Source organism: Hemiscyllium ocellatum, chromosome 37 (genome assembly GCF_020745735.1).
Source record: "Hemiscyllium ocellatum isolate sHemOce1 chromosome 37, sHemOce1.pat.X.cur, whole genome shotgun sequence".
Classification (NCBI taxonomy): domain Eukaryota; kingdom Metazoa; phylum Chordata; class Chondrichthyes; order Orectolobiformes; family Hemiscylliidae; genus Hemiscyllium; species Hemiscyllium ocellatum.
The window spans coordinates 18779359-18795205 of NC_083437.1; the positions used below are offsets into that span (position 1 = coordinate 18779359).

General features: G+C 38.0%; 1 protein-coding gene across 5 annotated transcripts in view; it reads left to right on the plus strand.

Moving 5' to 3' along the window:
- Positions 1-15847, plus strand: part of vps13d (vacuolar protein sorting 13 homolog D) — a 296748-nt gene that overhangs the window by 168684 nt on the left and 112217 nt on the right. For 4 of the 5 annotated variants that reach the window (XM_060852296.1, XM_060852292.1, XM_060852293.1 and 1 more), the window contains 10 exons: positions 1655-1865; positions 3992-4239; positions 5978-6169; positions 6302-6428; positions 6708-6850; positions 7041-7171; positions 9406-9581; positions 11228-11351; positions 12066-12301; positions 14810-14927. In XM_060852296.1, the coding sequence (XP_060708279.1) occupies positions 1655-1865; positions 3992-4239; positions 5978-6169; positions 6302-6428; positions 6708-6850; positions 7041-7171; positions 9406-9581; positions 11228-11351; positions 12066-12301; positions 14810-14927 (1706 nt within the window). Of the gene's footprint in view, positions 1-1654; positions 1866-3991; positions 4240-5977; positions 6170-6301; positions 6429-6707; positions 6851-7040; positions 7172-9405; positions 9582-11227; positions 11352-12065; positions 12302-14809; positions 14928-15847 lie in introns of those variants that run through there. The other variant, XM_060852295.1, reaches the window with a different exon arrangement.

A 15847-nucleotide genomic window follows, 5' to 3' on the forward strand; every position in this document is an offset into this window, starting at 1 on the left:
TTTCCATTCTCCTTGCCAGAAATAATAACATTCTCATTTGCCTTCCTAATCATTTGCTGTACACACATAATAATTTCTGCAGTTTAGATACTTAAACTCCCAGAACCATGTGTAGCATCATGTACTGCTCTCATCATTTAAGTGTACAGTTTTCCTATTCATGCTGCCAAAATGAACATTTTCACATGTTATACTCCATTTGCCAAATTTTTGATTTCTCTTAATCTGTGTGCATTCCTTTGCAGACTCCGCCTTATGTTGACAATTTACTTTCCTACCAATTTTGATGACAGGCATTCAGTCCCCTTACACATATCATTGACCTGAATTGTAAATAGTTGAGGACATGACAAATTCCTATGGCATTCCACCTGTGACAGATTTCCAACCTGGGGATAAAAATAATTTAATTTATTTCTCTGCTTTCTGTTAGCTAACTAATCCTTTATCCATGCTAGCATGTTAGTTTCTTTACCATGTGCTGTAATATGGTGCTGCAATCTTTGATATGGCACTTATCAAATGTTTTTTTGCAATCCAAGTACATCACCTATACTGGTTCCACTTTATATCCAATGTATGTTATATAGTTTAAAAACTGCAGTAGATTAGTTAAACATGATTTCTCTTTCACAAAGCCATGTTGGTTGTGCTAGCAAATTGCAATTTTCTGGGTATTCTAACACCTTTGCCTACATTTTCAGCTAAATAGCCTCCAATTCCCTGCTTTCTGCCTCCTTCCTTTCGAAAATACATTTGCTGCTTTCCAATCTTTTTGATAGATTATAACAAATATTTCTACTATCCATGTCATCACTTAAATCTCCTTGAATTCAAGCCATCTGGTCTTCAGATGTTGTCACTTTTAGGTTCATTAAATACCTTTTCCCTTATGGTGGTGATTGCTTTAGGTTCATCTCTTCTTATCACCATCAACAAAGCTCAGAATATCAAGTTACGTGACCAGATCAGTCAGTAATTCTTGGGAATTTTCAAGCCTTGCATAACGTGTCTAGCACTGATCGCCAAAACATAAGCTTCACATTTAAGCTCCACACATATTGATTAATAGAACTAAAAGGTTGATTCCTTGAGTCAAAAGCTTCAAATTTACTCAAAGACTGGAAACACCCAAAGTCTTCCAATCTGGAGTGATGGTGTTTCAGAGATAATTGTGCATCTAGATAAAGAGAGATGAGAATGGGGAAAAAGAAATGCACATTATTAGTAATTTAGAGTAAAAGTAAATGTATTCAAATCACTAAATGACAAATTTTGGATTAGTGTTCAGATATTTCTCTTGGCACACACTAACCAGCATTGGAGTAAACTTCAAATTCAAACAGTTGAGTAAAGAAAGTTTTTGGAATTATCTAAGAAACAATTGGATGCCTCAGTGGTGGGAGATGTGACTTTAGAATATGGTAAATACGTGGATTCAGAGCAAATGACTGGACTTCCTCATTCATGACCAAATGTGTGCAGAACAGAAAAATGGGATGTCTTTCTGTTCAGCCTCTTCTCTCAGCTTGGATATCTTCAGGGCCATCATATTGATGGACTCAGACTTATTTGACACTGTTACTTTCTCAGGCAAAGCTTTCAAAGAATTTTTAATGTTCTAAAATTTACATAAACTTAATTATGATTTCAGAACCTGTGGTGTTGCCAGCAGTGTTGCCAGGTGACTCATTAGCAATCCCCCTACACCTAACATCTTGGCGTCTTCAAGCAAGACCAAAGGGTCTTGGTCTGTTCTTCTGTAAAACACCTATCCATTGGACCAGTGTGGGAAAAGTAGGAGAGGTGAACAGCAGCAAGCGTGAATGTCATTCATCAGACTGTGATGACAACTGCTCCTACAGGTACCCAGTCCTTTCTGATGTTGTTCTTTTTGCAAATTCCCAAGACATTGCAGGTGTGGGTTCATGATGAGCATGTCCTCCAAATGTTTCTGACCAATCTTCATGGAACAATACTTAGTCGCTTTGTAGGAAAATTCCAGTTTTGAAGAAAGGCTTTGTTTGAAATATTTGACCTTCTGATCTTGCCACAGAAGCTAATCTTTTGTTTCTAGTCATACAGTTTTTTAAATTATTAAAATTTAAGTGTTGGACAACAAAGGGACATCCAGTTGTCATAGAGGGTGCACCTCTAATCTCTCTGCCAAGAGCTTTCATTTCAAATTAGGAACTATTCTTGTAAACGATTCTCGAACAAAGCACAATCAGAATGAGGCAGGGTGGGACAGAAGAATGCAATCGTTGCTCGGTTACTTTCAAAGCTGAGTTTAGATCCAACCTAAGTGATAAGTTAAAATAGTCAGTCTCTGTGCTAGTTCCAAGTGAAATTAAATTTTGCTGTTCTCAATCCAGTTCAAAGTAAGGCAAAATCCTCCTGAGTCATACCCTTATATTAAATTGTCGTAGAGCTTTCACCAAAATAGAATAGGGAATACCAAATGAAACAGAAAGGAACAATGAAAGTTGAGTCAAATCGCACTGTTAGGGTTGAGTAGAGGAAACGTTGCTCTAAATGTGATCTGGTCTATACCTGGCCTGAATTCTTGCCAGGGCAATGTAGAGAGAGCTTTACTCTGCAGCCAGCTCTTTGCTTAAAGTTTTCTCCTGGAAATGTTTCAATTATTTTAAAGCATATTTTCTGTACAAATATTGGAGCAAAGTTGGGATTGTGAAAGCTCAGCAAAGGACCCTTCTGTTGCCAATATAATCTTAAAATGTTAGATTATTTGAAGAAATAACTGATGTCTATATCACTTATTTTTTCATGTGTATTGGAAAAGGTAATAACATTTGTCAAATGAAAGAAAAGCATAGAATCATAAAATAGGTTTGATTGAAGGCAATGCTTCAAATCTGTTTGATCTCATTCTTACAGAAAACCAAACTTACAGATTTCACCTTATAGGAACCAGCTGTTTCTTAACTGAATAATGTCCAGGTCTCCTCTACTTTTCCTGGCAATGCATTCCAGATGTTTAGCATGTTTTGTATAAAGAACTGTTCCCTGATACCTGCCATAATTTTACCTTTCACAAGCATGAACCAGTCCCATTCTGTCCTATTGCTTTGATGTACCAGACTTTGTTTCAGGTTTGCTTTACCTGTTATTTGTTAAACTGCTGTAAAATTCCTTGTACCTTCTCATTTTGAAACTATAGAGTCTTTGAAAAGAAAGACATACTGCATCAGTGCTAAAAGTTTCAGCGTGCAACACCAGTAATTAGTTTTCTTGGATTTGTCTTCACTGCCCTCAAGGCCTGGATGGCTCCCTTGAGCTGTGGCTACCAGAAGTGAATGCAGAGGTCTTGAATATGACCTGACCAGTACACTGAACAGCCTCAGACCAGCTTCAGATTTCCACAGAACTACTGGGGATGTTGACTCAGTCTCAGCAAAATTTGACATTATGCTTGCAGAAAGCTGGAAATGTTGTAGTAGTCTTCAGTTTAGGAAAAAAATTAGTAAAAACTAAGTCATGAAATCTTCTGGGGATGAGTAGAAAAAAGTGACACCAAATGTCACCAAAGCTTATCATGCATACTTAAGTGTTTAGTGCACAAATATTCCTCTCACACTAACTTTTATTAACAGAATGCCAATGTTTAACATATGTTTTAAGAATTAAGTGTGTCTAGCACCTCCAAATTAGAATTCTATTTCTTATGGTTGTGACTTTCACCCTGCTTCACTGGCTTTAACTGTCTTATACATTCTCCCACTTGTTCCAAGTTTGAAAGCTATCATTTCAGCTTCATGTTTTGTAACACTGTCTCTAAAGTCCTCTCCCTCAAACTGTCTCTCCTCCATAAACCCCTTAATCCACCTCTTAGAGTGTCCATCATTATTTGATCATTTCTGTGAAATGCATTGTATTTGTTTTAAACGTCTTGCATAAAAGCAAGGTATTTGCTCAGAATGCAGTATGCAGCTGGAATTTCATGATATGTTAAAATTGTTATTACTCATAGGTATTGTGTGGCAGTTAAGAAGGAGAACTACCCTGACTACCTGCCCTTAAATTTAATGTCTGGCAACGCTATGCAGGTTTACCGACAACCAGGCCACACCATCTACTTGCTACCCACTCTAGTCCTGACCAATCTACTACCCTGTGAACTTTCCTACTATGTGAAAGGTACCTCTATCCGTGGACCATTGAAACCGGGGAAAGATGCTGTGCTGCACACAGCTGATACATCTCAGAACATCGAACTTGGTAAGATGTCAGATTTGTTTTGTACCTTCAGTTTTGCCACATTGCTTTGCCTGTCATTAATCTCAAATGTCATTTGATTGTTAATTCGAACTAAATGACTATACGTTTTATTCTGCCAAAGTAACTTCAGATGTTTTAATTTATTCTTTCATGGTATGTGGGTTAGGCAAGTATTTGTTTGGCATCTCTAATAGCTCTTGAGAAAGTGGTGATGAGCCACTTACTTGAACCATTTTGTCCATGTACCGTTGGTATAGCCACACCCAGTGGCTTTGGAAGGGAATTCTCTCTGACATTAATTTGCATGAATGTTATTGGCGTGCACTGAAAGTATTGAATACAGCTGTACTACAGGGCTGTAAGTATAGATTCATCTCTCATCTGAAGGAAAACAATCCATGTTTATAGGTAGAGACCCTAAATATGAAGAGCTGTATTCCATTTAAACGTTCTCCCATTGATACTTAGTGCATTGGAAAAGGTATGACCCAACGAAATTACAACAAATGACTGACAACTGCAAATAGGTATCTCTAGTATACTATCAATTAGATGCGATGTTAGCAAAGTAGATGGGTATTTTTGATTTGACACTAAAAACCAATTACCATTTTGGCTCACAGAATAACTCTTATTTCTGGTTAGAAGGTTTGTGTTTAAGCCCAACAGCAGATTTAAATGAATGTTCCTGGTGTATGTTAATACCCATAGAGTCATTGTGATGTACAGAACAGAAACAGACCCTTTGGTCCAACTCGTCCATGCCAACCAGATATCCTAACCTAATCTAATCCTATTTGCCATCACTGGCCCATATCCCTCTCAATCCTTCCTATTCATATACCCATCCAGATGCCTTCTAAATGTTGTAATGTTACCAGCCTCCACCACTTCCTCTGGCAGCGCATTCTGTACATACGCTACCCTCTGCATGAAAAAGGTCCTTTAGGTCTCTTTTAAATTTTTTCCTCTCACCTTAAACCTATGCCCTCTAGTTCTGGACTCTCCCACCTCAGGGAAAAGACCTTGTCTCTTTACCCTATCCATGCCCCTCATGATTTTATAAACCTCTATAAGATCACCCCTTAGCCTCTGATGCTCAAGGGAAAACAGCCCCAGCCTATTCAGCCTCTCCCTAAAGCTCAAATCCTCCAACCCTGGCAACGGCCTTGTAAATCTTTTCTGAACCCTTTCAAGTTTCACAACATCCTCCCAATAGGAGGGAAACCAGAATTGCACACAATATTCCACATATGACCATATTCAGAGGAATGTGGAAAGTTTTTCTGATGTGCTGGCCATAATTTCACCACAAAACATTACCATTGAAGTAAGTAAATTAATCGTCCCTTCATATAATTGTTATTTGTGAGTTATTGTATACATCTTGATTACAATATTTGTCTGATTAAACAAGTGAGCATTTTGAAGTCATTCCTTGTCTGTTGAATACCTTTCATCGCGAAAGGCACCACGTATTTGCAGTCTTTATTTTCATAAACACAATTTGCCTGGCTGTGTAAGATAATTAAAACCAGACACTTTTACCACAAATGGTCTCTGAGGAGGAGGGTGGTGGTGATGTTGAGCAACTTCAAAATACTTCAGTTCCTTTTCATGGGTAATTTGAGAGAAAGAGAGAGAACCCTATCATTCAGTGGGACTATGGTGACTTTACTTTTTACATGTTAATAAAAGTTATTCTTGAAATATGTTTTAATCGCAATTTATTTGTCAGGGATTACACTAGAAAACTTTCCTGTATGCAAGGAACTCCTAATTCCAGCAGGAACCACTAACTATCATGTTCGTATGCGCCTTTACGACACCAAGAAGCGCCAACTGAATCTGAGCATTCGCATAGTGTGCAGAGCAGAGGGTTCCTTGAAGATACTCATTTCTGCACCTTATTGGCTCCTTAACAAGACAGGTAAAACAAAAAAAAATCAAATTCCAAAGTAAATGTAGGTGCATGATGTATTGGTGCATATTTCCAGCCCTGCAAGGTGGTGAATTAAAAGTCGTGGTCTAAAATGGTCTGCTTCATACCAATCTTTTTCAGGGCTGCCATTAATTTTTCGACAGGACAATGCCAAGGCTGATGCAGCAGGCCAGTTTGAGGAGCATGAACTTGCACGAAGTCTCAGCCCCCTCTTATTTAGCTTTACAGACAAAGAGCAACCTAACATGTGAGTAAAGAATTCAGTAATATGCACATCGTTGGCTCACCTGATTTACTGAGGGAATTATTGTGAATTTGGACAGTTTGTGATTATGAACAGGATCTTGCCGATCTTAAGCTATGCAAAGGTCTAATTTTGGCCATGAGACGCTGAGTTTGGAAATAAAAATTTTAAAAATAATTTTGACTCATAGCTGTGATATTTATATATGGGTGAAATGAATCCATGTCTTACTGACCTCTTTGGGGCTGAGTAGATTTATCCCCCAGTCTCTGACCCTTGCAGGTGTACCATGAGGATTGGGAAGGGGATCCACCCAGATGCAGTTCCTGGTTGGTGTCAGGAATTCTCTCCAGATGGAGGAAGTGGTGTGCGAGCAGTGAAAGTGATTCAACACGGCAACAGACCCGGACTCATTTATAGTATTGGTGAGTTTGAAAAAAACACTTGATTTATCTTCCGGAAAAATCTTTCACATTTCAAAGGTACAATCCTCGTTGTACTTGAACATTATGGAAGCATAACCAGTGTCATGTTATCCACAAGTGGCAGAGTAGCTGGTGTAGCATTTGTTGCTTATTTGTTATCTCCAAAGGTTATTTCTTATTTATATCTTAGGAATCGATATCCGGAAAGGTCGAGGTCGATACAGAGATACCAACATAGTGACCTTTGCACCCCGATATCTACTGGACAACAAATCCTCACATAAGTTAGCCTTTGCCCAACGAGAATTTGCCAGAGGCCAGGTAGGAATATGGTTCCAGATCATTTCAGCCTGTGCTCCCAAATACCACCTGATGAAGGAGCGACACTCTGAAAGCTAGTGTGCTTCCAATTAAACCTGTTGGATTGTAACCTGGTGTTGTGATTTTTAATTCCCAAAATAAGTTGCTGATCTCATTTAAAAATGAAGTGTAATTTTGAATATAGAGAAAACCTTTTATCTTTAGGGGATGTTATCAAATAAACATCAAACAGATAAGCTGTCTATTAAAATAGCAGAGAGAAGAATTTGATGCTGCTTGAGACATTTATACCATAGCTTGATATGTAAAGTTTGCAGATTGTAGTAGTGAGAACAAAATAAAGTATCATAAATATCTGAAGGAGACCTAGTAGTTGAGGTAATATGATCAGCTTTTTCCATCAGTGTTGTATGTTGTTAGTAGCTTTAATTAGTCATTCGTTTATCCCATCTGTGATATTCAGAACTGCTTTTGATTCCTTCTCAAAATTTATTTAATGTATTGATATTGTATGCTGGATACATTATTCAGTTTTGCTATCTAGTTGCCTAGATAAATATGTCTATGTTGGCATAAGCTAAACCACAAGGAAGATAATTCAACTCCTCTTTGTTCATCCATGAGGAAAGATGGTACTGTATTGCTATACTGTCATTCAGCTGATTTGTTAATTAATCATGAAGCTTTCACCTTCAAGATCTTTCCTGGAAGTTTATCTCACTCACTGTTAACAAATAATTACTGACATTTGTCCTAAATCTGCCTTCTGTATTTGTCACCTCATTCTGCAATTTAGTTTGAAGCGATACTCTACATTTTCCTCCTCTTTAAGATTATATGCATGTATAAATGCACATTTATGCCATCTATCTTCAAGGTTGAAAATCTGGGTTTCTCCAGTTGTTTTCCCTCACTCATTTTTTTTTGTCTGCCAAGATCAGTATCGGGCTTTTTATGCGTGTTTGATTTTCCATCTTATTTGATCACTTTCTGACCTTTCAAGTCATGGTTCAAGCTCCTTTCTCAATTTCAGATACTTCTAAGTCCACACTTCAGTTAAGGTACTGAGGAGATGACTTACTGCTGGAATGACGTGCTTGAAATTAACTGAGGGTCTATTGTCATATCCAACTAGAAGTAAAATATATGCCTTCACAATATCAAGTAAAGCAGGGAAATCACCCCCCTCCCCTCATCCAGTATCTTGAACAATGTTTGTTTCTAACACCAATAGCCAATACAAGCAGTTTAATTGCTCATTCATCTAATTTACTGTTGTGGAGACTGGCTGTTTACCAAGTGGCTTCTCAGTTTGTCTGTAAACCAGTTACGATTGCACTTTAGAAACGTTTATTTGGATTTGAAGCATTCTGAAATGCCCTCGGCATAAAAAATAATGCACTTATTTGGTATCTTCGGGTAGGTAAACTTAGCCTAGTGCTTCACAGGCAGGATAACAAAACCTGAGACAGAGCCTGGAGTCAGCTAATAAAGGGACAGTAGTAGTGTACCAACTTCTGAGCCAAGTGACCTGGGCTCAAGTTCCACCTGTTCCATGGCTATATCATAGTTACTCATAAGAAGTTGCTTAGAAAATATCTATAATGAGTTGATAGGACTGATATGCAAAAGATTAGATGAAGAGTTTAATTTCAAAAACCCTCAAGAGAGGAAATTAGATGGGAATGTTTATATGGCGGTTGAAAGGGAGAGGAGAAAATTATGGAGTTCAGGGCTGTCAGTGGTGTTGTGATCAAAATCAAGGATGCTCAAAAGGTCAGAATTGAAAAACGTAGCACTGGAGCAGGCTATAGGGATGGGAATCGGTGACCTTTAGGAATAGATTTAAAAGCGAGGATGAAATTTTAAAATTGAGGCATGGCTTAATAGACAGCCAGTGTAGTTCTGCCATCTCAGAAGTAGTTGGGTGAATGGGACTTGTTCTGAGGTAGAACATAGGCAGCAGAATTTTGAATGTTCTCTCGTTTGTGCTCATTCAATTCAAACGTTGAAGGTAGATCAAGGATAAGGTGCTGTGTTAATCCACGTTCCTTTCCTGTCTCTCCTATTCCCTCCACTACTTCTGGAATAGTTTGTGGCTTTGAATGTTTATTGACCAAAACTGTATGCTAGACTCTAGTGTGACCTAGGCCTTAATTGTTTGTTTTTGACCTTGTTTGAGCAGTTTCCTGGTCCAACAACAATAAAATATTAATTGGAACTTACTTTCTTAGGGCACTCAGAATCCAGATGGTTACATTTCAACTCTGCCTGGGGCCAGTGTTGTATTTCATTGGCCAAGAAATGATTATGATCAGTTATTGTGTGTACGGCTGATGGATGTTCCGAGTTGCACTTGGTCAGGGGGCTTCGAGGTTAACAAGAACAACTCCTTCCATATCAACATGAGGTGAGCACAATATATCCCAGAATAAATCTAATTAATGGTCTAGTGGAGAAATGTAGATTTAATTAGCAATAGGAAACTGGTAATTTCTGCATTCAGTGGCAACATGAGAGATACCAGATTTGTCAAGACTATTCTGACCTACCAACTCCTGCATCATGCTTTTCTTATGGATATTAGATCCTTATGACAGATACTGTGGGCTATATGTTGAAAAACACAATGAAATAGAGCTCGTATTGGAAACCTATTAATTCTCTTGGTGTGCTAGATGTTGTTTGTTTATTTTACCTTTTGTGTTAAAACTTCGGATGACCAACTGTGCGCTCAAGCTTAGTAACTTCTACCTGTTGTATTGGTGAACAATGTTTATTATCCTTTTCACTTATATATTGTTTAAATATTCCAGAATTTATAAAGAATGGAATTGACTTAGTTCTCCTTGTGAAGGACTTTCATCCATGGTTAGATATGGCCAAGATGTGCCTTCTACTTTCTTGGGTCCAGGATTTCTTTGTGTTTTCTTCTAATCTGGTCTTTTTAATGGATGCTGTGCATAAGTGTTTTTTTATTGGAAAAGTGATATTAAAAATAGATTCCAGCCACTAAATATGTTGAACTTTGTTTTAAGGTCACAGATTGAAGACACTTGCTATACCAGCTGTGGATTTCCCCCTCAGCCATATAACTAATACTTTTAATTTAACTTATTTCTTGCCCAGGTAGTTACAAATCAGTGGCACAGGTTTAGTTCTTTTTCACCATTTACTGCATTTTCTCTAAAGCTTTTAACATCTGTTAATATTTTTCCACACTAAATACTGTTACCTGTAAAATTTATACATACTGCAATCATTATGATGAGACTGTGACGTGTTTACTGGCCTGAATAAAAAGGCTAATGTGCAAAACACAGAAGGCTTATTGATACTTGATTTATGCATGCTGGCAAGCACTGGCTGTCCTATTCCTGTTAGCTTTGTGGTCAAAAGGTATCATGGGCTACCAACACAGGTTTAATGTCTAACTTACACTGAGCGATTCAATTTTAGCCGCAGTGACTATAAATGTGGCACATATGGCCTCAACTTTCCCTCACTAGTTGGTGGAAAATTGGCTGATATTCCCATTCCTGAGCTTTCTCCAGCAATTCCTGAGCCTCCTGTGGCAAAGGAAAGCTTGTGTGTACACAATCAAGATTGGCGTTTAACCTCAAGATTAAATAACCCGTCTACTCTACTCCCTGTGTATGAAGGACATGTATGTGTGCAAAGTGAAGCAGGGACACTCTGTATGGGAGAACCAAAGTGTGACTCACCTAAAGAATAGCAGACAAACTCTAAAGTAGTAAGACAGTTTACACAAGCTGAAAACCTGAAATAAAACCAAAAACTGCTAAGTACTCAGGTTATGCATTGTGTTTTGTTACTGCTGCCCATTTTCTTTGAAAATCCATGTGTGTTATTTTAAAAAGAACATTTTGTTCACAGGAGTTGGATCTAGCAACGCATTAAGTCACAAAGTCCTGATGTTGGTTTAAAGTTTTTTGGCGTTATCTGTCCTCATTTATAGTTATCCCTTTCTGTGTTTTAAGCCAGCTATAATTTGTAACCTTGAAGTACTTTCTAACCTAACTTTTCTTCTTGTAGAGATACTCAAGGCAACTGTCACCTTCTCCGAGTGGAAATTACTCTGAAAGGAGCAACATACCACATTGCATTTAGTGACTCTGAACAGTTACCACCGCCATTCCGCATCGACAACTTTTCAGAGGTAAATCCCTACGAACTGTACACATCTACAGATCTACTGTAGTATTCAAGTTTTATAATCAGCTCCACATGAAGGAGAAAGAACAAAACTAATTGCAAATAATTCATCCCATCTGTGAGTAGTCACCACAACTCTGAGATGACTCACACTAAAGCAAGCCCATAGCCAAGCTGTTTCAGTACAGTTACAATGATGGCCTGTACTCGGCAATGTATGTTTTAGTGAGAAAATGTAGAACAAATCAAACCCAGCTACTTACCACCCCAACATCCATTCTCAATCATCAGCAAAGTGATGGAAGGTATAGTCAATTTTGCTATGAAGTGGCACTTACTCAGCATAAAAATGTTCACTGACTTTCCATTTGGGTTCTGAACGGTTTATTTAGCTCCTGGCCTCGTTACAGCTTGGTCTAAACATGAACAAAAGAGTTGGGACTTTAGAAGGGAAGTAAAGGTACTGCCCTTGACATCAAGGCACACTTTGGGCAAGTCTAACAGAACTGGAAACATGTGAATCGGGGGAACACCCCTGATTGACGTTATACCTAGAACCAGTGAAGATGGTTGTGGTTGTTGGAAGTAGAACAATTTCTGTCATCGCAAGTGCAAGCAGCTGGAGAATGAGCTATTAGATCACTTCTATGAATTATTAAAATATGTTCAGCCTTCACGACAAGTTCCAACTTCCTGACATCTCTTTCTCTCATGATAGGTTGCAATCATTTTCCACCAACATGGTGTGGCAGAGCCGAGACTAAAGACTGAGGTAAAGCCAGGTACCTCACTGAATTATGCCTGGGACGAACCTGTCCTCCAGCCTTTCATCACACTAACAGTGAAAGGGGCAGGCTCATCAGAAATTACCTGTGATATGAATGATTTCAAAGAGTCCAAACAGCTTTACTATGAAAATTTCATCTATATCGCTGCCACATATACTTTTTCTGGGTAGGCTTCAGTTTTCTGTTTGCCAGAATTAAACTTACTGTCAGCTTTTTAATGTTCTCAATTGATTTTGGACAATTAGATGCAACTTCCGGAACCATTACGTGGTTTCAAAAGATTTTTTTTTGTTAGATATTTTTATTGAGAATTTAACATTTTTACATGTCTACAAAATAAAAAAAACCCAAGTATAAACATTGATATACAATTAAATCTTTAATAAGTAATAGCCAAAATTTAACAGAAGAAAAATACCGAGAGAAAAAAAACAAAACTCAACTAACTACTAATCTAACCTACAACTAACCAGAATGTATAATTAAGTCTCTCACATTATTCAAATAAGAGAAAAAAAAATGGATAACACAGAAATTGGGTCGTGCCATGCTCGGAATGTATTAACATCAAATCGTAACAAAGCACGTATTCGTGCGGGATTCCTCTTCCAAGGGGACCCAGACCAGCCAGGTTCACCATCTCAATTAAATAAAAGCCCTTGTTAGGATGGCCGAAATATCTGCATTTATATAATTCAAGAAGGGCTGCCGTATTTTATGGAATAATTCAGTCTTTCGGTGCACCATATTTGTAAGGAAGTCAAGGGGAATACTTCCATAATTAATCTGTGCCAATTTGAAAGTCCAGGGGGGCCCTCAGCCACCCAGTTTACCAAAATATTTTTCCTTGCACAGAAAGAGAGAATAGAAAATAATCTCTTCCCGTGCATATCCAGGGAGGGTAAGTTCGAAAAGCCCAAAAGCAGCGATACAGGGTCCACTCTAATTTCCGTTCCTAAGATTTCTGTCAGAGCACTTTCTACTTTAGTCCAATATCTACGGATCTTATGACAGGTCCATAGGCAATGTACAAGAGTGCCCACCTCTATTTTACATTTGGGACACATTGGAGATGCTCCTGCCTTAAATTTTGCCAATCGATTCGGTGCTATATGGGCCCTATGATGTATCTTCAGCTGAATTGCATTTCTGTTGCAGATGGTGGCGTTTTCCCAAATGTCATTCCATGTTTCTATAGAAATTTCTTGTCCCAAATCCTGATACCATGTTTTAAGCAGATTGTCCATATCTCCCGATACTTTATCAAGTAGTAAATGATAAACAGTACTGACGGAAGATGCCCCCACTGGCCGTAGCACTCTACATTCTCTATCTGATTTATAAAGACTATCTAATAACGTAGTCGTCTTCTGTATGTAATCTCAAATTTGGAAGTATCGAAAGAGGTCTCCATTAGGTAATCCGAATTTCTGACGCAGCTGTTCAAAAGCCGTCAGGACCACTTCTTTAAATAGATCCCCTGAGCAAGAGATACCCCTGGATCTCCAGAAAGTGGCATCTGTAAACCCCGGTTGAAATCCCCATGCTCCCACTATCAGAGCATAGGGGGATGTTTTATGTGAATTTCCCTCATTTTGCCGCATTATATTCCAAGCTTTAATTGTGTTTAGTATTATAGGGTTTTTACAGTGATCCGTAATGATTTTCCTCTTGTCTGAAAATAAAAGGTTAGTAAGTGGGCATTTTACTTGAGAAGCCTTGATATCCAGCCAGATTAATCGCGGGTCAGACAAGACCCAATCAGCTATGTAACTTAATAGGGAACTTAACTGATAGTTCCTAAAATCTGGGAAATCCAATCCTCCCTTTGCCTGTGGAAGCTGTAGCTTCCACAGGCAAAGAAGCCTGTAGCTGCTTCAGCTTAATAAGGGGCTGTCTATGATTCCAGATAAAGGAACCCAGCCAGCTGTATAATTTACATAGTGCCAGCCTCGGAAGCATCACCGGAAGCATCCTTATAGGGTATAGGAGACGGGGCAGGACATTCATTTTAATTAATGCTATTCTACCTAGCCAGGAAATTGGAAGGTCTCCCCATCGCTGGAGGTCCTGCCTTATCCTTTCCAGTAAATGCACAAAGTTAGCTTTTGTATAACTGACCAAATACTGGGGTTATAAAAAACCCTCCACGGACCACTGAAAGGGAAAGTGGGATCCGTCCAATAAGTGGGATATACTAGCAAGGCCACCCATTGGCATAGCCTCCGATTTTGGGAAATTAATTTTGTAGCCTGAAAATACACTAAATGTATTAATAAATTGAATTAAGCAAGGCACGGACATCAAAGGATTACTGAGAAATAGAAGAACATCATCTGCATAAAGGGTAATTTTATGTTTACCTATACTAATTCTCAGGGCTGTTCTATTAGGGTCAGCCTGTATAGCTTCTGCTCGTGGAATATCACAGAAGTTCTTCTAGAATCCTTTTTAATTCCTTTAAATCAATTCAACCAAAACAAATCATCTGATCACGTCTTATTTGTTAAGCTGTTGCATTTCCTTGTATTAAGTTAGTAATTTCACTTCAAAAGTACAAAATTGACTATGGAAATATAATCCTGAGGTTGTACTTTGTATTGTGTTGTGTTCTGAATGTATTTGTTGAAATTTACATGTCAACTGTGGAGTTCCTTTGTATTTTTAAAATCAGGCTTAGAGAATCTTCAGGGAGGCCCGTTACTCGAAGTTCAGGAAATAAAAATATGAGGTGCGCAGAATTGGTTCTAGATGTTGCACCCTCAACTGGAAGAGTGATACTGAAAAAAAAGGTGAGCAAAAACTTATCTCTGTAGAGATCTTCAACTGTGCATTGAAAAAAATCCCCTTGCAACAGTTGACATTGAATGGAAACCATAGATACAATCTAAGTATACATGTAAGTTTTTTTTGTATCCCATTCAAAACCTGTGTACATGTACACTTTTCTGCTTTCAGTGCAGAAGATGTTGATACTTAATGAAGTGCAGTTTTGTTTCTTCCACAGATATTCTTAGAAGGACTTAAACAGTGACTGTTGTACTCAGCTGCAATACTCTCAACTGTTTGAGTCTTTCTAACTAGATACATGTTTCTCCATTATCACAGGCTAAGATGCTGAAATCAGTTTTAGAATTGTCTTGTAGATTAGTAAATTCTTCAGAGACGTAACATTTGTACTAAGAATGACCTTGATCTGAAAGGCTCAGTATCTCACTGATTTTGTAAATTGAGCAAGAGAAATGAACCTGTTTTAATTTGTTTTTAACTTGTTAACCAGGTGTTGATGGAGGAGATCATATAGTTACTTTTTATACATAAAGCTGTATATGGTGGAAGGGAGAGTAATAATGTGTTTTGGTGGATTCAGTTATATATAGTTATGTTTGAAAGCCTGAGCTGTTAGAATGACAATCAGGGGAGTTGAGAAAGCAGGAAGAGTAGAGCAATAGCAGTATAATAATCATGGGACTATTATAATAAGAATAAATTGAGAGCTAAACTTCGTTTAAAATTACATGACCTGCAATAGAAAGTCAATAGCCCTGTGCTGCTTTTTCATTCAACCTCAATTAATAACTCCAGCACATGGAAAAAATTACTTGCACTTCTAATAGCACCTATTGGATCACCAAATATCTGTATTTGACAGTTAATAAAGTACTTTGAGGCATAACTCACAGTTGTAATGTTGGCCATTTTGGATATGAGT